This window comes from Porites lutea, chromosome 9 (assembly GCF_958299795.1).
Source record: "Porites lutea chromosome 9, jaPorLute2.1, whole genome shotgun sequence".
In the NCBI taxonomy this organism is placed as follows: domain Eukaryota; kingdom Metazoa; phylum Cnidaria; class Anthozoa; order Scleractinia; family Poritidae; genus Porites; species Porites lutea.
Genome location: NC_133209.1, coordinates 13,830,647 through 13,855,699, shown reverse-complemented (window position 1 = coordinate 13,855,699; position 25,053 = coordinate 13,830,647). Strand labels below are relative to the sequence as shown.

Below are 25,053 nucleotides of genomic sequence, written 5' to 3'. Positions count from 1 at the left end.
TGAGTCAACTGAGAAAAAGACACTCAAATTGAGATCACCTAGCCAGAACTCTTCGATTCTTCATGTTTTACGAGAAATAAGAAAGTGCAAGTTTAAATGATATTGACAGTCGAACTTGGTTGTTGAAATCTTTTCAGACTAATATACGGCCCCTTTTCAAAAACATGACTTTGTAAAAATCTTTCCAGCTTTCAAATGTTATGATCTTGAATCCATGAGAGAGCAGACACAATTCTAAGGAAACGTACCTAACGAAAATTAATCTACTTTTATTGGTACTTTATTTCGTGGGTAATTAATTTGGCGATTTTGACGCGGGGTTTCGCGGGGTTTTATTTTCGCAATTTCAATAGGCAAATATAAAGAAGGGCTGTAAAATTAGCGATTCAAGCTTTCTCAACTTGAGTCTATTTTTCAAAAAGTCTAATTTTTTTTTTTTTAAATTTCTAGATTAACTCAGCAACAAGCAATCTGCGAATCTTTGCAAATAAACGCTATTTCACAGCAAGAGTAATTTGTGTAGTTATATGTTTTTGCAAGAGCCATAATATTATGGCTCTTAGTTTTGGTTATTACATGTGAATCATTTTTTCTGTGATTTGAATTTTCCAATTTTTTCGTTTTTTTTTATCACTGGTCTTTAATTCAGCGATTTTTTAGACCGACGAAATTAAGTACCAATAAGGTAATTAGGGCTCATTACAAATGTGTGTTTTGTTTTGGTTTTCTTTTGTTTTCATTTCAACAGTCCGCAGTTTTGAACAAGGCCTAACTTGTCGGTTTAAACTCCAATATTGAACAGCAACAAAAACTGAATTCATAAGCTTATCATATGGTCATCATCTGATTTTATATGTTAAAACCCTCATATATGACGTATTCAAAAGTCGTGTGGGTGTGTGCATGGGCTTCAGATAAGGACCAAATTAAAGAAAAAGAGGGGTGGGATGGGTAAAAGATTCAAATACTACCGCAGACAATCCAGGGAATTGAGGATGCATTCGATGGAACACGATCACGGGCAGGTCATCCGCAAACAAACGAATATTGTAACCAACTTGTGGAATGTAGACTGAACTCAAAACCTTTGGTACCGGTTGTGCAATATAACCAGAAAAGAGGGTGGAAAAAGAAAATATGGTTAGGCTGTTTTCTAAAAGATCAGAGGCATTTTTGTGGCCATTCCAACTGAACAAGATTCTATCACAGTTCTAGAAAACCCAGTTAAATCCTGGTTAAATACGTAGGGAGTGAAATCCTACGAAGAAAAAGAATATAAGATACATTGTCGGGTAGTAGCTTATATATGACGACGCGAGGGCGTAACCCTCAACTAATCTGTAATGAGCTTACAATGACTGTGAGCTATAAGATAAACCAACTGGCCCTGCAGGTTTAAGCCCACTTTAAACACAGTGCCTTTATAATCTGGTTAAAATAAACTGACAGCAGGAACAATTTTTCGTGTGTATGAAAGGCACGGTAATCTGTTTCTTGTTTCAATCTGTTGTGTTCATGTGGTAGACTTCCCGTCGCTGTGAAATGAAGTGTATATTTAGCACGTACATGTACTTCAGTCCTCCTCGAAAGCATCCCCGGTGATATATTTGATTTACGATAGATAACTATTTTTGGTGCTTCCGCGACGAGCGACTCGCATCAAATTCACAATTTGGAAAGTCGTTTATGATATTTGCAAAAGTAGATATAATGATGGAGCCTCTCAATTACGAAAAAGAGGTTGTAAGTAGTGTGTTCATTTCCATCTCAAAGGATAGCACCATACGAATTTTTGTGGTTTTTCTTGATCATTATTCATCTGTTATCCCCGTCTAGTCTGTTTCAAGAGAAACAAACAAATATCCCTGTAAAACGTTGAGGTAGTATATAATCAATTTAATCTGAATTAAGTCATCTAGGACCCTTCCAGCAGGAAATATTCTCAGCCAATGATGAACGTTTTTGTACCCTATGGGATTAATCACCACAAAGCCTTCCTTTAGAATTCCTTTTACATCACGAAAACATGAAAGAATTGCCAATGCAGATGCGTGAGTGGGCAGAATTTCAAGAGAGTTTTAGGCCATTGTTATCGCTATATCTATTTGTTCAATGAATGAGTAATACTTTTAATTGTTCAAGGATGATTCGCCCGGACAATGCACTTTTTGAAGTCACGTGAAAAGGAATTTTGTGGTTAAAAGAGCGGTTGTTGACTATAAACTTCATTGTTTTTCCGTTGTTTCATGCGGTCAACGGCTGACACCTTTTCTCCTCTGGGGGTAGGACCTTCAAAATAATTGGTTTAAAAAAACAATCATTGCATGATGTCACGCAAGTAAAAAACCACAAATCGCTATAAACTGACAAAATGTTGACACTTCATAAAGATATTAGAGCTACTTAAAGAATTCGCGTGAATTTGGATGAGTTTTCACTATTTAGATTTTGGTAAACATTAAATAAAACACACATAGCACAAATCAAGTGATTCTCTATCAAGATAAATAAAAACCAAATCGAGCCTTCGTAGAATATTAATTTCGATGTAGTTATTTTCGGAGAATAATATTACATTCCTTCAGAAATTAGCATTGGAATAGCTGGTCTCTATGGAGATGGTGTCAATTAGATTGTCACATTTCCTGTCCGTTAGACGCCCTGTAGTGTTTTCAATGTCCCAAGGGACCTTTCTATTTCTTTAGTCACTCAACGCATGAGACATTCAAGTCGGTTTTCTAGAACCGATGAAGGCATGCCCACAACGCGACTTGTACAACTTCAAATGAATCGAATTCCGTCGTTTTATTGCGTGAAAAGGGAGCAAATGGATAATAAGTCAGAGGATGAATTGACCATTAAGTGGTAAAAACAACTTCCCGACTAAACAAATCACGACCATTAATTGCTTTTTACTTGTCATGTTTTCGCCGTAATTGTTTTCATTTTTTCTTTCACCCAGGTGAAACGCATCCATCAAGCACAAAATGCAGTTAACTTCGCTTTTGACCTTGCTTGTCTTACTGTGTTATCCAGTGGACACCTATGGTAAAGAACTTTTAGGAGAAGAAGAAAGTTTTGAAAGTAATAAACAATCTTCTTTTGAAGAGATTGACAGGCGCGCGCGGCAAGGCCGTCCTATTTCTCAAATCTTGGACGTTAAACCTACCTATTCAATGGAATTTCGTTCGTCTAATAAGAAAGACATTAAATTCACCAGTGATAGAATTTATCAAGGAACAGTAAAAGAACTTTTGTCGCCCCAGTCTGATGTAAAATGTGACTTGAAAATGGGAGTTTATGCCCATGATGAAAGCCGCGAAGTTCAATTTGTGATCACAGAGGGAAACGAAGGAGGAACGTATTCTGTCAGCGCGAGACGAGTCAAAGATTTTGTTTTTATGGACCTTAAAACAGCAACAGTCTTAAATTATGAAGGTGTTGGAAATCATTTGCTCACTGTTGTGGCACAAGATCCGACCACTAAAGCGAGTTTTGATAGCACTCAAGTAAATGTTAGCATTATAGATGTCAATGACAATCCACCGATCTTTGATCGTCACTTTCAGCATGTCACGGTAGATGAAGACATCCCTTTACACACTTCAGTTGCTAAAGTGGTGGCTTCGGATGCAGACATTGGCCCCAATGGATGGCTTTATTACTCTTTCAAAGAAAAATCTTCTCTTTTCGCTATTGACCCAGTTTCTGGTGTTGTCACGTTGACTCGATCACTGATCGGAAGAAAAAGAAGAAGTTATCAACTTTTTGTCACAGCGCGAGATCGTTCTTTGTACCCTTCAATACCGACTTCTACGAAATTTAATCATAATATAACTATCGCTGTACAACCAGTTAACAGGTTTTCGCCAAAGATCAAAGTAGTATCACAGCTTGAAAACGTCGTACAGGGGAAACCAATTTTTCGTTACGCGGTTATTCGCATTTCCGATCAAGATAACGGGAGCGCCGGTGAAATAAACGAGGTGCAAATTACATCGGGAAACGAAACGGGCAATTTTGGAATTCGACGCTCAGACGAAGAACAGAATGACTTCATAATCGATATTGTTAAGCCACTTGACCTTGGAAAAGGCACTGAATTAAAGTTAGTTTTGACTGCCTTTGATAAAGGCAACCCGCCGCGAAACGGAACGGTAATGTTACCTGTTGTAATAAAGAATGCTCATAACATGAAACTAGCATTTCTCCAAAGCAAGTACGAAGCCAAGATTTCGGAACTTGCGCCACCACACTCCTCTGTCGTTCGTGTACTTGCAGGAAATGGTCAGTCTGGGAAAAATCGCCGCTTCAATTACGTATTGGTAGGAGGCGATAGTGACAGTTTTAAAATTAATCATGACACTGGCCTGATCACAACCACTTCACACCTTGACTATGAAACAAAACAGCTGTACAAATTCCAGGTGCAATCACTCGATGCTGGAATCCCAAGGCAGATGGCTAGTGTAGAAGTTTCTGTTGAAATTGAGGATGCTAATGATCATGATCCTGAATTTGATGAATTATCTTACCAGTTTGAATTTTTTGAAGATCAGAGACCAGGGGCAAAATTGCTGACCATCACTGCAACTGATCATGATTCTGGTGACAGTGGAAAGATTCGCTACTCTCTCACAAATACTGAAAATGTTCCATTTGCCATCGACCCTGAGACAGGTGACATTACAACACTGACTTCCCTTGATCGAGATACAGGTCTACAGGAACATATAACATTAAAGGTGCGGGCATCTGACTTCGGGAAACCATTCCGAAGAGAGACAGAGACTTATGTGCACATACGTATCAAAGCTTTGAATGACAACCTGCCTGTGTTTGAATATTTTAAGTGCAACATACAGGTTGCAGAAAATGCTCCAGTTGGAACTTTGTTAACTACTCTGAGTGCTGTTGACATTGATATTGCAGTATCAGATGCATTGTTGTACGCAATTGAGTCGGCTGGGAACACTGACAATACATTTAAGATCGACCCGGCCAGTGGAGAGTTGAAAACAGCTAAATCTCTTATTGGAGGTGTCAAGGAGTTTTCTTTGTACATTACTGTCACTGACTCTGCTCAAAAGTCAAAGTATCCAGTGACTCTGAAAATCAAGGTTGTTGCTGGCGAGGCTGCTGTTGGATTTTCCAATCATGTGAGAGTGCAATGCCGAGTTTTTCCAGAATACTTCAAAGCTAAAGAGCAGATTAAGCAACAGGGCAACTTAAAGCCCTCTGTTAGTTCCAATGACGAAGCAGCTCCCAAGCCACTGAACCAGCACTTTCCAGAATTTCAGGTGCACAATGCTTTAGTCAATGTAAGTGAAGAGGTCAGTATTGGTTCTTCTCTGATAAAGCTAACAAGCACTGACAAGGATCAAGGCTTCAATGGAATGGTACTCTATTCCATAGTCAGTGGTAACATTGGAAGTGCTTTCAACATAAACATGCAAACTGGAGAACTTTATGTTGAATCACCACTGGACCGAGAAACAATGTCTAAATATTCTTTGAACATATCATCCTCCGATTGTGGCTCTCCACGTAAAACAGCTTTTACGATAGTCACTGTAATTGTGGAGGATTCTAACGATAACTCACCCATCTTTGACAAAAACTCATACAGTGTAGAACTGCTTGAGAATGTCACCAGTGGACAAACTGTTGTATTGGTAAATGCAACAGACCCAGATGAAGGAAAGAACGGCGAAGTCACCTACAAAATAGTGAACGACTATGGTGGAAAGTTTCGCATTGATTCAACATCAGGACGGATTTCTGTGGTATCAGCCCTTGATTATGAAGATAGGACTAAATACATCATTGAAGTGCAAGCATTTGATAATGCTCTCCTATCTCAGAAGATGACCTCCACTCTGGCAATTGTAAACTTGATTGACATAAATGACAATGCACCAGTTATTGTTCCACAAAATGCTAATGTGTCAATTCCAGAAGACATACCACTCGATAGTGTTGTAGCAACAGTTTCTGCTCAAGATCCTGACACAGGTGCTGGAGGAGAGCTAGAATTCAAGCTGCTTAATAACGTAAAGAAATTCAAAATTGATCTTGATAGTGGTGTGATAAAGCTGCGTAGAAGGGTTGACTATGAATCTAAGAGTGTATATAACTTGACTATTAAAGTCAGTGACAAAGGAGTGCCACAGTTAAAGTCTTATGCAAATGTTATAGTGAATATCCTTGATGTGAATGAGAACAGCATTGTTCCTGCATTTGTCGGTGTGACTAGCCCTCTCATGTATAAAGAGGTAGAGGTTCTTGAGAACCAACCTTCTGGCACATCTGTTATCAAATTAGAGGCTAAGGATCAAGACTCATGGTTTGTCCGTTTTGCCATAATTGATGGTACAGGTATTGACAAGTTTGAAATGCAACCTCAAACTGGCATCATAAGAACAACACAAGTAATCCATCGTGCCGATACAGATCATTACTGGCTTACTGTCCAGGCCAAGGATTGTGAGATTTATCCACTTCATACAAACATCCACCTCTTGATTCATGTGATGCCAACTAAAGTCGTTGCTCCTTATTTCAAGCCTGCTGTCTATTACCCCACTGTACAAGAAAATGTTATAGCAGGAGAGAGTGTGGTCTCTGTTACAGCTCACAATCCAAATTTGGATGGATCTCGATTAGTTTACTCTATTGTCAGAGGAGATGACACTAGTAGATTTGCTATTGATAAAGACACTGGCCTTATTATAACCACAGTTCCTCTTGATCGGGAAGAGAAAGACTATTACGAGTTAACTGTTCAGGTTTCTACAAACACAACCCCGCCCCAGTTTGCCAACCTAACTTTCCAAGTCACAGTAACAGATGCCAATGACAATGGACCTGAATTTGTAAGGTACGGTGATGATGATGGTTTTATTTATGTTAAAGAGCGAGAAGCCTCATCATCTCCTGCTGAACTCTTCCGTGTTTTTGCAAAAGATGAAGATATTGGTACCAATGGAGACCTTACCTACAGCTTTACTTCACTTGAGGGCAGTGACAGGAATCTAACCATCAATCCAAAGAGTGGTGTTGTGTATTCAGAACAAGCATGGACCTTAGATGACTTTCTTGATTTTAAAATAAGTGTTACAGATGGAGGAGTTCCCCAGAGATCTGCTCACCTTTCTGGATCTCTAATCTTTGTAGAAAAAAATCCACCAAGTTCTAACCCTCCACAGTTTGAAAAAGAAATCTACAGAGTCACCATCAAAGAAGATTTTGATGTTGGAAAATCTGTTTTATGGGTTTCAGCTGCCGACAGAGATTATGACTCTTTGTCATATTCTTTTCTATCAGGAAACATTGGAAATAAATTCCACATTGATAGCGACAAGATTATGCTTGCTGGTAAACTTGATCACGAAGAAGTGAGTTCTTATAATCTAACTGTTGCTGCTTCAGATGACCACCATATTGCCACAACAACTTTGATAATTGTCATAGAAGATATCAATGATAATGCACCACAACCGGCAATGACTGAATATCAGGTACATATATCTGAGGATGCAAAACCAGGCACTCTTTTGACGAAAGTTGAAGGTAAGACTCTCTCTAAGGACCAGTGTTATGTATGGCAGAGTCGAATACACAGGAAAAAACAACAGATTCCCATTTTTGGATATTTTAGGGTATTTAAAGAATACCCACAAAAATCCCAAATTTGGAAGAGTGAGACAAGTACTAACAAGGGAACTTGGTTGGGAATTCCCTGGTTGGGACTTGTCTCACTTTGCCAAATTTGGGATTTTAATGGGTATTCTTTACTTACCATGACATATCCAATAACGGGAATCTGTTATTTTTTCCTGTGATATTTACAGTTGTCCAGTCGTCAGCGACCAGAATTCAATAGTAACAACCAAATTACAACACGTGGTTGCCCTAGGCCTCTGGAGGACTGTAATACAAGCTGCCAACTTCTTTAACATAGGAACAGTTATTAAATGACCCCTAAACTTATAATCATAGGTCTCAGAAATTTTAGTCAAACCAAAATTAATAAGAAAACTCAAATTGAGTCAAAAGCCTTAAAATCTCAAGGAAATCCATGGCCTCAAGAATTTCATTGATAGTGGAAGACTGACCGACCTGGGCTTTTGTTGTCTAGTGGCTGTAATTCACCTTGAGTGCCTAGAGCTAAAAATAATGATGTTTGTCCAATGAGCAACCTGCTTTTAAAATAAATTAACAATTATTGGATGAGGTTGAGCAAAATATCATGATTGTCTGTGGGGAGCAGATCAATTATTTGCCAAAGCCGAATTATTGTTTTATCATTTGATCACCGAGTTTGTTTTTTTAATGAATATCCTTGGGAAGCGAAGCCATGATCTGCCATTTTCACGCAAGAGCGATCACAAGAAGGAGAAAAGCACGGTTTCCTTTACGCATGAGCAGAATATTATTTGCAGCCAGACACTGTCGGACGGCATTGCGCATGAGCAGACCATTATTTGTAGGCAGTTATTTTATGACGGTCATGTGGGGGGCTCTCAGCCAATGAAAAGAAAGAAAAATTTGCTTCGAATGATAATTCTGGATACTTTGTTCTTGCTTGCCCGGTCAATGAGAAAAATATCGTGATTTGTCTCTGGCGAGCAGATCAATTATTTGCCTAAGCCGAAGGCTGAGCCAAATTATTGATCTGCAAGACACTGACAAATCACCATATTTTGTGATAACCAAATTCAATGATTGTTTTATCATTCAGTCACCGAGTTTGTTTTTTTAATAAATGTCCTTGGGAAACGAAACAATCTGCCATTTTCACACTAGAGTGATCGCAAGAAGGAGAAAAGCACGGTGTCCTTTACGCATGTGCAGAATATTATTTGCAGCCAAACACAGTTGGACGGCATTGCACATAAGCAAACCATTATTTGTAGGCAGTTATTTGCAGGTCACATGGTGGGCTCTCAGCCAATAAAAAGAAATAAAAATTTGCTTAGAATGATAATAATAATTATTTTTGCATTATTATTATTATTATTGTTATTATTATTATTATTATTATTATTATTATTATTATTATTTATGCCTTTATTTTAGTAAACTATAGTTATTAATTGACTAAGTAAGGATTGATTCATCTTCCCGGTATTTGCCTTTTGAAATTTTTTATTGTTCTGAAGCTTTTAATTATTAAAAAATTCCTGCAAATGAAACGTAACAGACAAAGGTATCATAGCAAATAAATCCATCCTAAATTTGTTATTTTAATGTAATTTACCATAACGCTCGAATTAGCACTCAGCGTCAAATTCACTGTAAGTTCCCACTTCAAATAAGCACCCTCTTTGTATTTGCTAAAAATATTAAGTGTGTCCCTTCAAATAAGTACTGACTCCATTCCACTCTTCCTTACCAACTATATAGCTAATGGTAGCTTATATTGTAGTATTTACACCTTCAGTTCATTAAAAAAGTGTAGAACATAGAATCACTAGAGAATAACCTCTTTGCTGATCACTTAAATTTCTGATTTATTTGACAGCTGTAGACCCAGATGACATTGAACAGAAAAGTGGAGTTGCCTATGCTATTAATGGTTCAGTAATTCCAAAGTCCATGTCACTATTCAAAATACATAGCAAGACAGGGGAAATAAAGACCATCAAAGCTCTTGACTATGAAGATATGAAGGAGCACATCCTCATAATTGAAGCCAAAGATGAAGAGAAGAATGCAAGAACAAGCCTGTTCTCAGTTGTTATTTCAGTTGATGATGTCAATGACCACAAACCAGCGTTCCTGAAATCAGATTTTGAAGCCGAAGTCAATGTTAACAGCAGCCCTGGCACATCCATCATCAAGGCGTTCGCATTTGATGAAGATGATGGTACAAATGCACTACTTAAGTTCTCTATCAAGAGCGGTAATAGAAATGAAGCCTTTTACATCGACCAGAATTCAGGGATCATTCAAGTGGCCAAAAACTTAGACCCCACCTTCAACAAATACACACTTCAAATCCATGTATCCGATAGTGGTAGCCCAGCCAAGACTGCTGAGGCACAAGTTGAGGTGAGCCTATATTCAGTCGCATTGTTTGAGTATAGCATGACAGGGATATTAGGATGGTGGTGATGTCTGGAACATAAGTTCACCAGTATCCTGGAAACCGGGGTACTTAAAAGAATTTTTACCAGGATACCACGGCAAAAGGGCTGAACCCGGTCTTTCCCCTTGATATACAGCATATGATCAAGAAATAACCTTCTCAAATACATTGTACATTGTAAGTTCCATAGAAAATGGTGTTCCTTTCATGTATCCACAGGAAAAAAAAACGCTTGCCTGTTTCCTACTAACTTTACTTTCCAGTTGCATCTGTTCCAGATACTTGTTAACTTTCTCTAAATACGTAAACATCAGTTGTCCATACCCTTCCCGTGTAACTCAACTTATAAATTCCCTTCTTATACTTCTAGCCTGAAAAAGAAACCCATTTCGAACATAGATTATGAGCAGCTTCTCCATGAGAAGTGGCACATGTAAAAGCACACGGAAGGAAATGCGAGAGCTAATTGCAGTTCACTCACACGATCACTCGTGGCCCGCTCTGCTCACCGCTCGAAATAGAGAGCTTTTTCGCAGCTTATTTTCGACAGAGTTTTATATATAGAAAGTACACTAAGTATTAAACGTACATTGTATTCCCCCTTAGTCTACAGAATTATCATTTGTGGGTTTATAATGCTTAAAGGGTGACAGTGATGGTATTGGCCCCTTGTTGATAGATAAAAACTGTTTAAAAAGTACAATTAAATTGCATTGCCAACCAGACTAAATGTGATTTATTCTTTTATTTGGATAGATATTTGTGGCAGGAATCAAGAGACCAGCCATATTTGATCGCCCATTATTCCAAGCTTCAATCACTGAAAATGTTGGCCCTGGATATCCCATAATGAATGTTGTGTTTAATGGTAGCCTAACATCTTATGATCTCGTTCCTATGGATAGTGCCTGTTGGAAGGATTTTGAGGTGAACAGAAAATCTGGACTCATAACAAACAAGGTATGAACAGATCAGCCACTACTGAACAGAGTAATGTAGTATCCAACTCAGTAAAGGAGTTGCCATATTTCACATTTGCAAACCGGCAAAAAAGTGCTGCCCATAGCCTATATTTAACAGGGCTCCATGATACCAGAAAAACCTTGTAATCATTGGCAACAGAGATAAGTATCTTTTTTTGCAGGCATTGCAAGAGAGTTTTACCTTTCATAACTTTACTAAACTATCCAGAAAACTTGTTTAACTTTTTTTGCATAGTTTGTCACAAAAGCTACAACCTCTCCAAATCGGTATCTAACTTACTTTTTTCGTCTGAATCAACATTATCTACTCAAAGGAAACACACAGAACGTGAGTTTTTATTGAATAACTGTGAAGAAACCGATTGTCAAGTAGTGAGATGTTTGTGGTCAACAAGTGGTGTACAATACTTCATCATTACGCAAACCAAGGTCCAAAGTCTGTACTCAGTGGTGCCAGACGTCATTTTTTTTATGAGAGCGTCTGAAAAAAAAGCCTCCTGCTTCTCAAAGGGTTCCATTATAAATCACCATTTCATTACAGTTTTATTACAAAAGGGAAATATGCAGCCGTCAATTGCGCCATAAATTTCCATTTTTTGACCTCCACCTACTCCAATGAGGTATTGGCAACTATAAGTGCGCTACGAAATTTCTTCAATTAGTATTTTTTTCATTCTAGTAAATTATTTAAATATTTTGGCTAGTACGTTATGTTTTGATTAAAAAAAATATTATTTTGGAGTTTCGGAAGTAAAAGTACCAACGAAATCCACTTACAAGGCAATTTGAATATATGCTGTAAATTCAGCATTGCAATCGTCATAGCATGTGCTGAGAGTCTGCGAAAGACAAATGTATCCGCACATTTAAAAGAAGAATTAGGTTAGGTAGGTACACATTGCTGTGCTTAGGAAGTATTCCCTCCACGTGGTTAAATTACTGGAGGCGATTCCGGTAATATGAGTGTATATTTACCAAGGAAAACAGAAACTTTATAAGTGCAACAGTATTATATTCTCGTCCAACATCCCGCAATTTTTTTAGAATTCTCTGGTGGTCTGATTATCGTTGCGTGCTGAGCATGAAATGTATTATGCAAGCGCGTTTCTGACTTCTTGGATTTTTTTTCAGTACATTTTCTTTCATAACTGATTATTATACCCGTCTGTGAAATGTTTTTCAATAAAATCTCCACAATGTAGTAACTAAACTTCAAAGAGACGTAGTTTTGATACTGTGAGAGCGACCTTTGGAGTGGTAAAACATATTTGACAGTCCAGTCACAGTGTATCAGTTTCGTTTCATCTGACTTAAATAAAGATGTGCAGTAACTTCTTAGCTATGTCTTCGCAGAATCGAAAGAAACTGTTTCCGTTGTTGCAAACCTTCCGCATAATGGATACAAAATGTTATTTTCATTTGGTTTCTGTTCGCGTGAGTTTACACATATGCTTTCCGTGATTATATAAATAGAACAACTTAATACTCTGTGCGTGAATTGCACGATAACTTTTTATCCAGTTATCTCAATTACCGGACACGTACTGTTTCAATTGTTGTGCGCAAGAAGAAAATGTCTTGGTAAATTGTATTTGCAAAAGAACTTCTCAACGAAGATTTAAGCAACAGGAACTGCTTTTTGAAATTGGTAGGTTCGCGAATGGTAGTCACACGTGGTGATTTCATTCAGTAGGGACCACCCTGTTCGGCTCTATGATAAACAACAAAAGAAGTATATTTAGTGTCAATGCTATAGTATAAATGCGCTTCAATGCGCTAATTACCTTTTTTTCTGTCACTCGAGCGTGCCATCTTATCACGAAAACAATTTGCACAAAACCGGGGCGAGAGAGTGGCTGAATGGGGAACAGGGAACAGGCTACGCTATAGATGGAATTCTACGTCTGCAGCAGAGTATAGGTGCTCCATTTTCCATTCAGAAACCAGCGCTTGCTTATCATAACCCTGTCAAAAGTTTTTTCAACTTAAAATTAATGATTTCATCGACATGACGTCCTTAGTGTCAAGGTTCAGTAATTCTATTCTTTGTATTATGTTCTACAAGAAATGGTTGAAATTGTTTCAATTCAAAGTGACAGTTCTCTCGTGGCATTGGGCGAATTTCATCAATAACTTTCTGCCTGTGGTGCGTAGACGACGCTATTTGTCGTCTTTATTTCTTCAGGGTCGTAAATTGACGGCAGCTGTTAATGAAATCAAAGACCATTGCACTTATGATAGGTTTTTGTTTCCAAATCTGTTATCCTCTTTAAAAAATGTAGCAAATCAGTTCGTGACTTGTTAATTAACATATACTAAGGTTACCCTTTGACCTCTTAAGTCCTTGGTTTTGCATTCTCTCTGCGATCAAATATTTCGTCAGGATGCCATATGGACTATATGCCCCGCCCGGCGGGTACAATGCAAAGAAGAACACTCAAGAAGAAAAAATGGCATCTAGTTTGTTTAGTTTGCGTTTAAACCGCTATTTATGTAAGCTGCATTTTCAGTGCTTTGTCAGATCACTTAGCGACATGGAAGCTTCATTCTTTTTTTAATGAAACTTAAACTCCTTCAATTTAAACCTATATTCAATACTTCATAGCTTTCCGAAAGACCATCGCGCAAGGCAAAAACCAGTTTAAGACAAAATGTATAGTACTTCAATAAATTCAACGTGGGTTAATTGCAGCTGACGCATATAGTGCTCGCGTGAACCCAATGATTATTTTTATTGTTTGCAAGCTCAAATACAATAAAAGATTCCTAATAACTGATGTGATGGCCATACGCGTGGCTGCAAGTAAATCCATCGGAATGCTCAATAAAGTCATAACACTACCTCATACATGACAAAAACTACATGATAAAAAAGATACGTAGATTATGTAAAAAAAATTAAAATGAAGAAAATGAAAAAAAAAAAAAAAAAAAAGAAAAAGATTCAACACTAGCATCAGCCAGTTGTATTCTTGTTTTACGTCTTGTAGATAATAGTTAAGCTTTTTTTAAAAATCGTCTTTCTTTTCCTCTTGTTTGTGTCTTGAAGCTTTTTTTCTTCCTTTTTATTGTCTCCGTTTGTCAGTTTATCTTTTATTTGTGATTAAGAGTTAAGCGCAAAGTTACAAATAAAAGAAGAGGGAGAAACTTCAATGTAACAAAGAAATGCCACTCCTAGTTTTGACAACTCTGCTTGAGGTCTTCACACGATGAGCGACTTTCAATTTGGTTCTTATCCGTGGAATTGTGTCCCGGAATATAGGTCTTTTTGAAAAACGTCATTGATCTTAAGCGGGCCAAGACATGTTTAAACAAATAAACAAAATCAGGATTGACGTGAAATCTGAATCTGGAATTTTCTATGTCGTTCCTCAATGATAAGAGATCCGGTAAAACAGGCCAGGCCATTTCCGAGCGCCAAACACTCAGGTTATGGTCACACTATGTTGAATAGCTCTTCTGTCCGCACGGAAACCATCCCGGATAGCAGGGCTTCTGTTTACACTTCGCTTCGTTACAGAAATCGCACCGAAATCACCGTTCTTGGCTTATGTGTCACACATAAGCCGAGAACGGTGATTTCGGTGCGATTTCTGTAACGAAGCGAAGCTGCACCGCTCTGATCTCCAAAGTGGAACGTCACATATCGGACAGGTTTTGTGCCAGACTTTGGTGCAGTGTGAACAGGAAGAGAAGTAGAAGTAGAAGCGACGACTATAGGGAGGTTAAGATTCACGTTTACGCCAAACGCCAACGTGAATTTGTACAACGTGATCAAGTTTTCCCCTTACTTTCCGTTTACTGTTATTGCTTCTACACAAAAATAAGTAGTTTTACGCCAGTTTTATCCTTTTGAATCATTCTGAACTGTTTTTATCTGCTTATTTCCTATTCTGAGAATTGAATCTGACGTGTGCCGTTCGCGGTAAACGTGAATCTTAATTTCTCTTCTAATCCACTGACACGGTAGTAAACATTAGTCAAGGGTGAGGACTGGGATTTAGGGCCTGTTTACATGGAGGTGGGGGACCCCAGGTACGTTAGGTAACCTGCTTAGGTGGGGTAAAAAATTAACCCTCCTTTACATGCAATCTTACAACCACGTCATCCCGGGGTGCACTTTCTCAAGATTATTGAATGGTTGCTAAGCACGTAAACAAGAAATTTGCTGAAAAAACCACGTGTTTTGGCGATTAATACTCTTCTACACTCACTTGCTGCTCTTGCTACAACCTTCAGTGCTGTGGCTTTCTATTGTTATCTTTAATAATGATGCAAAGCCACCGCCAAAGTGAATTTTGCGCGAATTTGATGTTTTCACGAATCAGACCCCAGCTGGCAAAATTTGAACCTCGCTGAGAGGGTTACCCGGTCTGGCAGACCGGGCTACCCGCCTTGGCGGGTCACCCCACCTATCATGTAAACGTGATCAAATTAAAATGAGGGATTATATGGACAGGCGGGTTACCTCACCTACCTGGGGTCCCCCACCTCCATGTAAACAGGCCCTTACAAACGTAAACCTAGTTGACCTCTCCAGAAATACCATAACATACCATAATGCTCCTTGTTTGTCACCCCAAAATTTTGCATAAGCATTGTCTTCAGTTTCTCTTGGGGCCATTTTAACTCCCAAGAGAAACTGAAGACAATGCGTATACATCTCCTTTTACATGTTCATAATTACCACTATCGAATCGTATTTCTGCAAATCATTGATCGTTAAAATTTACCTTTTCTCTCCTCTTAGAAATCTTTTGACGCTGAAGAGATGAGTGAATGTAAGCTCACCATTGGCGCCACCAGCAGTGAGGGCGACGAAGGGCAAACTCAAGTGATTGTAAAGATAATTAACGAAAACGACAATGTACCAGTCTTTAGCAAGGAGCTGTACCTTGGTTACGTGTCTGAGGGCCTACCTGAAAAGTCTGCTGTGACAGGTGAAAACGGAGAACCCCTTGTGATCAACGCCACGGATGCTGATGTCGACGGCAGTGATTTGATTTACGAGATTGTTGGATGTTCAGCGTTCATTATTGACCCTCGCGGAGGAGCACTGACTACAGCTGAGGTATGAACAGCGTAATTTTTGTCTTTTATCTAAGTGGAATTTGCAGTATTGGTTTTTGGTAGAAACAACAACGTTACCAACATTTTGATCCCAGCATCGAAAACAAAAGGTTCGCCACTTTAGAAAAGGGAAGGAAGCAGGAGCCGAAATGCGTCGCGCAGTTGTTCCTTGGATCGTTACTGGGGAGGCGCCGTGAAGCTATTAGAGACTTTAAGATCCAAAGACGCGACGACAACGAGGTCGTGGATTAATAAGTTAACTTGCGTTCTTTCAGTCTTTATCGCGACTATTCCTACGCACCTACAAATGTAGGCGAACCTTCCTGGAGTTGAATTCCAAGGGACAATATCCAAGTTCAGAAAGAGAAATAAAATTTCGTCGTTGCTTGTTTACGTTACGCAAAATTAGGCATTTTCGTGTCGTAGTAGTGTTATAACGGCAAAGAAATGTACAGAAAAGTGTGATGCACGTGCAAAGTTGCTGTTTCGCTCCTTAAACTTATTGTTTTTTGACGTTCTCTTTGTCGTAGCGTCGTTGGATCTTAAAGTCCTTATCGAGCAATTTTTTCCCGTCCCAATTAACAATCCAGAAGACTTTACGGAAGTAAACTCGGTCCAGTTCCCTAAGTTCTCGTTTCTAAAGTGGCGAATTACTTAGTGACTTGTCGCGTGGACGGCGGGTCTACGCGTCACTTTTCTCATTCAAGATCTTTATGACAATCTTGTTGTGCCGGTGGTGAGAGTTCAACTGTGTCAGTGGTGCGTTATATAGTGTGATCCAATCTTTTCTGGGTTTCTTATTAGATGGTAGTTTTGGATAACCACTTTTTACCTTCCTTATTAAATACCCTTCCAGCACTAGTACCAACACAAACTCAACCTGCAGGTACAAGAGTTCTATTAGGCGTAACACTCATGTTTTTCTTGTTTCTTCACCTTAAGGTGTTTGATTTTGAGATGGTGTCTTCGTACAAGTTCAAGGTCAAAGTTTCAGATGGTGGTGTCCCAAATTTTGCTGCTTTTGTAGATATAGAGGTCTTCATACAGGATGTAAATGACATACCACCTATCTTCATCGCGCACACTTTCAGCGCCACTGTCTTCATTCCAACTTTTCCGGGAGCTGAAGTTGTCAAAGTTAGCGCGGTTGACGGAGACTCACCTGCTCTCACCAACCTTAGTTATTCTATAGTTACACTTCATCTAGAAGAAAAATTCAGCATTTCTCCATCACTTGGTATTATCACCGTGAAGAACGTATCACTTGTATCTGAAGCTACTTATCAAATGAAAGTCTCTGTTTCTGACGGGAATTTCACCGACGAAACCACTGTTGATGTCCATTGCACTCCTCTGCCGCTCAGTGATTTGAAATTCAGTCAGAAAATCTATAGTGCTTCTGTGTTGGAAGGAGTCAGTACAGAAAGAGAAATAGCTACAGTGCGGGCGGTAGGCTATTCGGTCTCAGAGTTCGTTACCTACTCAATCGTTACACCTTCAGATATTTTCTTGATCTCTGAAAGTACGGGCGTAGTGTCAACCCTTCCCGGAAAGGAATTTGATCGTGAAGCAGTAGATCAATATGAAGTCGTCGTGCAAGCTCGAGATGGTCGGAAACCGTTGCCAAGAGTTGCTCAAAGTGTTGTGCTTGTGACCATAGAGGACGCTAACGACAATGTGCCAAAGTTCATTGAGGAGACTTACTTTTTCGTTGTCCAAGTCAGCGCGGATGTAAAATCTTCTGTTGGTCGCGTAAAAGCTTTAGATGAGGACATCGGTAGCAATGGTAAAGTCAGGTATGTGCAGAATATTGATTTGTCCCTAATTTTGAGACATGCGTGCTTGTAACTGACCGAGTCGGGCTCGAATTTTAATTTCTTGTACTTCGGGATATGAAGATGATATTATATGGAGAGTATTTGCTCGTAAGGAGTTTGATTCCCAGTGGGAGCTACTCAACAACTTTTTATCCAAGGAGGATCCGCCCGAGGTCCAACCCCTTTTCCTTTTATATACCATTTTTGATTGAAAAAGTAGCGGCCTTTCATATACTTTTTATTGCATGGCCGCATAGGCCATTATAGGGAGTGACCCCGCCCCCCCCCCCCCCCCCCAACCCCCGCGCGCTTCTTGATTTGCAGCATAAATGTAATGGAAAACAGTACGGTTGATTTCCAGTGTCGCGTAATTTTAACGTGCCTACGTGCGTAAAATTTACGTTCGCAAATAAAATAGAGGCAATGCATGAAAGGTCGTTCGTAAGCGTAAAAGTTGAACCTCGCTCAACTTCTCGTTTAAGCTCAGCACTTTTTATCTTGCCTCTATTTATTTACGTGATTAAAATTTACGTCTGTTAGCTTGCGTAGCCAAAAACGCGTCAGTGGAAATCAACCTTAAGGGGAAACTATATTCGACACTTGAAACTTTATTTCAGTTTATTGTTGAGCGTGTAAATGCTAGTCCACTAATAAAGGATATTCCTTGCCGGGAAGGAATTTCTTTCTCGAGATTTCACCAGTGACCTAACCATCATAACACAGTCTTATTAACATTTCTCTATTTTAGCTACTTTCTCAAAAGTGGAGGTGACAGTCGTTTTGAAGTTGAACAAACCACAGGTAACATCAAGGTCCGTCAACTGCTGGATGATGTGGCCATTCACAGGGTCTTCACCCTTGAAATCGAAGCCCGTGATAACGGCCTGCAGCAACTGAGCGCAAGAGCGGTTGTGCAGGTGAAAGTGGTGGATAAGGAGACGCCAATATTCCATCAGTTGTCTTACAGTAAGGTGCTGCCAGAGGATGTAAAAGTTGGCGAGGAAGTACGTCGCATTCAAGCCAGGAGTCCGGGTGGTGCCAGTATCCTCTATAGCATCGTGCAAGGAGATCCATTGAATCAGTTCTCTATTGAACTGAAAACAGGTAAATAATAGTCAAAACATTGTCAGTAAATGAAAGAAAAGCACTCAGGGTTGAAGCTATTAATCATGCACATTACCAATAGGCAATTTCAAAACGAGGTGAAGTGTAAAAACTGTGAAAATGAATTTCATTTGTATGTGAACAAAAGCTCGTTTTCATATCAATGGCCTTACACTTATCATCGCTTCGAAACAGGGGCTTGGGGCAATTCGGAAATGGGTTCTTTCGCGAAGGACGACGATATTATTGGCGGTTTTGCGCAAGAAAACCTGTAACCAGTGGGAGTGCGGTAAAGTCACTACCCTTCACCAAAGCCCCTTTGGTTTATTTCTTTCCCGATTTTAATGCGCAGCTCAGCATGATTATTGTAACTTGTACAAAATGAATCTACTTACTATTTTCTTACTTTTAAGGCGTCCTGACAGTGGTAGATTCTCTTGACTACGAAACTCTTACTAGTTACCAGCTCACCGTCCGCGCGACCGATGCCAAGACGTTCTCATTTGGAGAAATAAATGTCGACATCACTGTCACTGATGTCAATGATATCCCTCCACTGTTCAACCGATCACTTTATGTGGCGAAGGTTTCCGAAGCCATGCCGATTGGTACCTCGGTTATTTCCGTTTACGCGTTCGATGGAGACTCCGGTATCAACAAGGCTTTGACCTACCAACTGGACAGTAAAACTAGTGGATTTTTCACAATTAGCCAGGATAACAACGAAATCTCAGTCGCCAAGAAACTCGACTATGAAGCACACGTGGTCCACGAATTCAAGGTCATAGCCACCGATGGTGGAAGTCCACCGCTGACAGGGGAGGCACGCGTACGCGTCGTGGTCGAAGATGCCAACGACAACCCACCCAAGTTTGAACAGGACAACTACGCCACTTCCGTGTCTGGTGGAGTAGGGCCTGGATTCTTCGTCACGCGGGTCATTGCTACAGATCCAGACCAAAGTGATGTTGGAAAGTTGCATTACTCTTTTACCTCTGGGAATGGCAAGGAGTTCTTTGAACTGGATTCGAAATCAGGTGTTTTAACCATCTCCAGAAAAGCTGGTCTTGAGCGCGGTAAAGTGTATGACCTTGGCGTACAAGTCACAGATGGAAAGTGGACTGCTAAGACTAGTGTAAGAGTCGTTATTGGGGATACAAACGACCACAGCCCAGTCTTTGACCAGGAAACCTACACTGTCGATTTGCAAGAGAATTACCCCGAAGGTATGTTTATTACCATGGTCACAGCCACCGACGAGGATTCTGGTAAATACGCCCGCATACGGTACTCTATAGATGACTTGGAGGCGTCTGAAAAGTTCTCCATTGATGCAGATACAGGAATGATATACAGCAGGCTTACTTTTGACCGCGAGAATTCATCTCACGCCTTCACATCTGTTCCTATCCGAGCCACAGACGGCGGCGGAAAATTTGGATTCTGTACCGTGGAGGTAAGAGGCTCTCTCCGCTTGCACTTATACTTAAATTCAGGACGCTGGTGTAAATTGTAAATAATTTTCGTTGTATGTCGAAATCCGCCTTAGGGCCCATTGGTCGAACGTCCCGGTAACGTTTCGGGGCCAAAATCAAACATGCAAATCAAAATCTAAACAATTAATGCGGAAGTCCATGAAAAAAAGCCTGCCCAGTTTGTGTCGTTAACTGAGAATTTTTATTAACAAGAGCTTTCCGGACCTGTTAATCATCGCGACGTTTGAGAAACGTTCCCCTCAGATGAATAAACGTTTCTCGGACACTTTGGGGACCACGAGTGGATTTTCTTTTTCCATTAATTAACAATTATTCCTCGAGCCCAAATAGGCTCTCAGTCAGTCCATAAGGCCGAAGGCCGAATGGGCTATTGATTCAAAGGTCATGAGGGCGAGAGGAATAATTGTTTTAGTAAAATCCAACTAGTTGGTCAAAAATATCGAGAATAAAAAATTTTAGTTAAAACTAGACTTTAATCTCTTTTTGCCGCCAGAAAGCCCGCGCCTTTCGCTACTAGTGGGCTATAAATATAGCCTAGTAGTAGCTCAACCAATCAGAACGCAGCATTGATAATAGACCACTAGTTGGATTTTTCTGATTATTAATATTCTCAATCGTTCTTATTCGTGTAGACTTGCATTCCACGTTTAATGATGGTGCGCTGAATGTCATTTTGGTTTGGGGTGAATAGTTTTCACTGTCTGGAAAGACTTTCTTTTGTACAGTCGCTTGTTGTTTTATAAAAACTTTCTTCACAAGTGACCTTTCTCCTTTCAACAGGTACGTATCTTAGACGAGAACGATAATCAGCCAAAATTCGAGCTTACCGGCTACGAGATAACCATTCAACAGTCGAAGCCTGTGGGTTCTCACATCCTAGTGACGTCAGCAAGTGACGCAGACACGGGAAGTAACAGTCTGCTGACCTACGTCATACTCGGTCACCAGACCCCACCGGTATTTGAGATCGAAACGGACACAGGAGCGATAAAAATTGCCAAACAACCACAAGTAAAAACTTACAGGTTTTATGTACTGGTGAAGGATGGTGGCAGCCCACAGTTGGGTTCCATGGTTTCTGTTTCGGTCAATGTGGTAACAAAAGACGCAAAGATCTTGCAGTTTAACAAGCCTGAGTATCGAGTAAGCATAGAAGAAGATGCTAAAGTTGGCACCGTGGTAACAGTAGTGCGTCCTTCATTTCCTGGCAGCACACGCCCGCTCATTAGCTTTAAGATCATTCCTGGGAATTCACCTTCGTCGCGTGGAGAGAAGTTCAGCATTGACGCTATCGGACAGATTAAACTGGAGGATCTATTGGATCATGAGACCCTGAAGAGATACGTTCTTGTTATAGAGGCGGAATCGGCTTCAGTCTCCCAAGTGGCGCGCACAGTTGTCATTGTGTCAGTTGAAGACATTAATGACAACATTCCTCACTTCTTGGCCAATCCGTACAGAGTCAGTGTTCCTGAGAATATCGAAAATGGGTCGAAGGTGTTACGAGTGTTTGCTGAGGATTTAGACGACTCCATTAATGGGCAGATCTTATATGAATTTGAAGAAGACCCAAAGTTCTTTGCGATTGACCAGCACACAGGCTGGATAACCACAGTAAAACATCTTGATCGCGAAGTCTTTAACTCGCGTATTCTCCGCGTGCGTGGGACTGATAGAGGCGACGTCACGCAGTTATCGGGTCACACCGCTGTTCACGTGACTGTGCTGGATGTGAATGATTCACCGCCAAAGTTTACCCGAGATATTTTCGAGTTCGTGGTGCGTGAAGATGCCATTATTGGGCAAGAGATAGGCACGATCGAAGCTGTCGATGAAGATTTGTACTCTGATATTTACTTCTTTATTATGTCGGGTGATCCTCAAACGAAATTTGTCATCGAGCAGAAAACTGGTAAGGTTTCACTGCAATCTTCTCTTGATCGCGAGTCGGTTTCCTCGTATAAACTAAACGTGAGTGCATCAGACGGTTTGTACACAAGCTTCGTCACTCTGAATATCACTGTGCTTGATGCCAATGATAATCCTCCTGTTTGTACCCAGTCCATCTTCATTGAGCATGTTCAGGAAGACGTGAAGCCTGGGTTCGAGGTCTTGGTGGTTGAGGCAACTGATGAAGATGCAGATGATAATGGAAAGTTGAAATACTCTGTATTCGGTCAAGGGATCGGAGTCTTCTCAGCTGAAAATGGCACAGGTGAGCTGTCACGCTAGTCCTTTCTTGCGTTACGTTGATTGTTTGAAACGCAATTTCGCCCGAATCGTTGACGTGAATCTTACTTAGTGAAGACCTAATTCGAAGAATCAAGTTTTACTAAGAAAGTCACGTTTCCGCAAGTGTGTATTGAGCTTTACTGACACCGTAAGAACAAACTGGTGTGACAGGACGGAACATCCCCTTGTGAAGTTTCGCAGAAATACTTTTGTCTACAGTCTCACTAGCCTGCGTAGCTGGCGGTATTGTCTCGGTGCGCAATTAAAGTTTTGGCGGCGGAGCCGTGATGCAAAGAATGGAGGGGGGCTTACGCCGCTCTTGACGGCTTGGCTGCCAAATCTCACTCGACTACTACACAATGCCGCCGGCTACGCAGGCTACAGTCTCACATTAGAATGACGGCAGTTTAAAGGAGTAGAACTATATGTCGTGATCATAGATAAGAAGGGGCTTTTTTCCTACCAGTTGATCGTTTCTTTGATTTCTAAGGTCAATCGCGGTACCTATGTCAATACAAAAGCATTACCAACAGTGGGGAGGCGGGGAGGTGGACCGTAAAACAGTAAGAGTAGGCAGAGCATAAACAATGTCGCTGTATGATTTTCGGAAGAGAACTAATCAAGTAGGCGAGTGCTCTCTTGTTATGGGAGCAAGCAAATATAATATCTCAACACGATCAAACGCTGCATTGCTGGCGTATTTGACACATTTTCTGTTTAGCTGGCTTGTGAAATCTGGGTGAAAGTTGGTTTGGGGACTGCTCTCGCAAATCGTGTGATTGGTGTAACCGTTTTTAAATATTATATTTTATCTCATTTCAACATTAGGTCGTCTACTAACAGCTGCTCTGCTGGACCGAGAGACTCATGACATGTTCAACTTTATGGTGTCAGCGGAAGACCGTGGAGGGCAGGCGTGCTTTAGCAATATTACAATTATCCTCGATGACATCAACGACAACGAGCCGGTCTTTACTCAGGCGGAGTACAGGAAGTCAGTATATGAAGACGCACGATTGAACACGGTGTTACTGCAAGTGAAAGCAGACGATGCTGATGTAGGAAGAAACAGAAAAATATCTTACTCCCTTTTGAATACGGCAGGAAATACATTCAGTATTGACTCCGAGAGTGGTATTATAAGCCTAGAGAAGTCTCTGAACCGAGAGGTACAAGAGTCGTATTCTTTAACTGTACAGGCTCAAGACAGGGGAGATCCTTCTAAGTCGTCTACCTGTTCTGTAGTGATACAGGTACTAAATATTAACGACGTGCCACCTGAATTTGAAGAGACAAGCTACAAGGCCAACGTTAGCGAGGATTCTTTAAAGGGAACGCAAGTAACAACTATGCATGCTATAAGTCGCGAGGCTGGTGACGAGGATATAACTTACACCATTCTTCAAGGGCCTGATTCGGACATGTTCCAGATTGACAAGGTTACTGGAGCTGTTACCTTACAAGGCAGCTTAGATTACGAATCCAAGAAAAGCTATTTGTTGACGATTCAGGCGAGCGATGTTGGTCCTCCTGTCCTATCCGCTACAACGTCATTGAAAATTATTGTTACTGATGCGAATGACCATGTCCCTAAATTTGGACAGGCCTTTTATAGGCCTAAAGTCGACGAGAACTCTTACATTGACAAGTTTGTGCTTCAGGTCTTCGCAACCGATCTCGACCATGGCTCCAATAGTGACATCCGTTATTCTATCGTTAAGGGAAACGAGGCTGGAAAGTTTAAAATTGATCCCATAAGCGGTGTTATAAGCGTTGCCACATCTTGTGACTATGAATTGAAGTCCGAGTACACTCTGACAGTACGGGCTCAAGATGAAGGCAAACCTCCGCTGTCCTCCGAGACCGTAGTTAACGTGCAAATCAACGATGTTAATGATAACCCGCCGGAGTTCTCTCACACCAATTTCACGGTATCCATAAGAGAGAACGCACCATCAGGTACCACAGTGATCTTCTTAAGGCCGCACGACCGAGATGGCCATGGAAATGCAGGGCCCTTTAATTTCATGAGATTGGAAGGAGACGGATCCAAGTTTAAATTACATAGAAATGGTCTAATTACCAAGGTTGGTCCTTTGGATCACCGAGACGGCGAGCATAAGTTTAAATTCCGCGTGTTCGATAGTGGTGAGCCTCCGCAGTTTACCGACAAGACGGTTACGATCAAAGTGGTGGAAAGTATCACTCACCCTCCTGAGGTTGAGCCGCTGACCGTGTATCTTAAGTTGTACAGCTCA

The 25,053-nt window shown here is 40.4% G+C and overlaps 1 protein-coding gene across 3 annotated transcripts in view; it reads left to right on the top strand.

The window, feature by feature from the left end:
• LOC140947264 (protocadherin Fat 1-like) overlaps nucleotides 1–25,053 on the top strand; it is a 46,853-nt gene that overhangs the window by 13,835 nt on the left and 7,965 nt on the right. For 2 of the 3 annotated variants that reach the window (XM_073396319.1, XM_073396320.1), the window contains exons 2-10: nucleotides 2,963–7,572; nucleotides 9,527–10,056; nucleotides 10,850–11,053; nucleotides 15,827–16,147; nucleotides 17,089–17,942; nucleotides 18,712–19,067; nucleotides 19,481–20,523; nucleotides 21,344–22,778; nucleotides 23,624–25,053. The exon at nucleotides 23,624–25,053 is cut by the window's right edge and continues 429 nt beyond it. In XM_073396319.1, the coding sequence (XP_073252420.1) occupies nucleotides 2,988–7,572; nucleotides 9,527–10,056; nucleotides 10,850–11,053; nucleotides 15,827–16,147; nucleotides 17,089–17,942; nucleotides 18,712–19,067; nucleotides 19,481–20,523; nucleotides 21,344–22,778; nucleotides 23,624–25,053 (10,758 nt within the window). In that variant the 5' untranslated portion in view covers nucleotides 2,963–2,987. Of the gene's footprint in view, nucleotides 1–2,671; nucleotides 2,866–2,962; nucleotides 7,573–9,526; nucleotides 10,057–10,849; nucleotides 11,054–15,826; nucleotides 16,148–17,088; nucleotides 17,943–18,711; nucleotides 19,068–19,480; nucleotides 20,524–21,343; nucleotides 22,779–23,623 lie in introns of those variants that run through there. The other variant, XM_073396317.1, reaches the window with a different exon arrangement.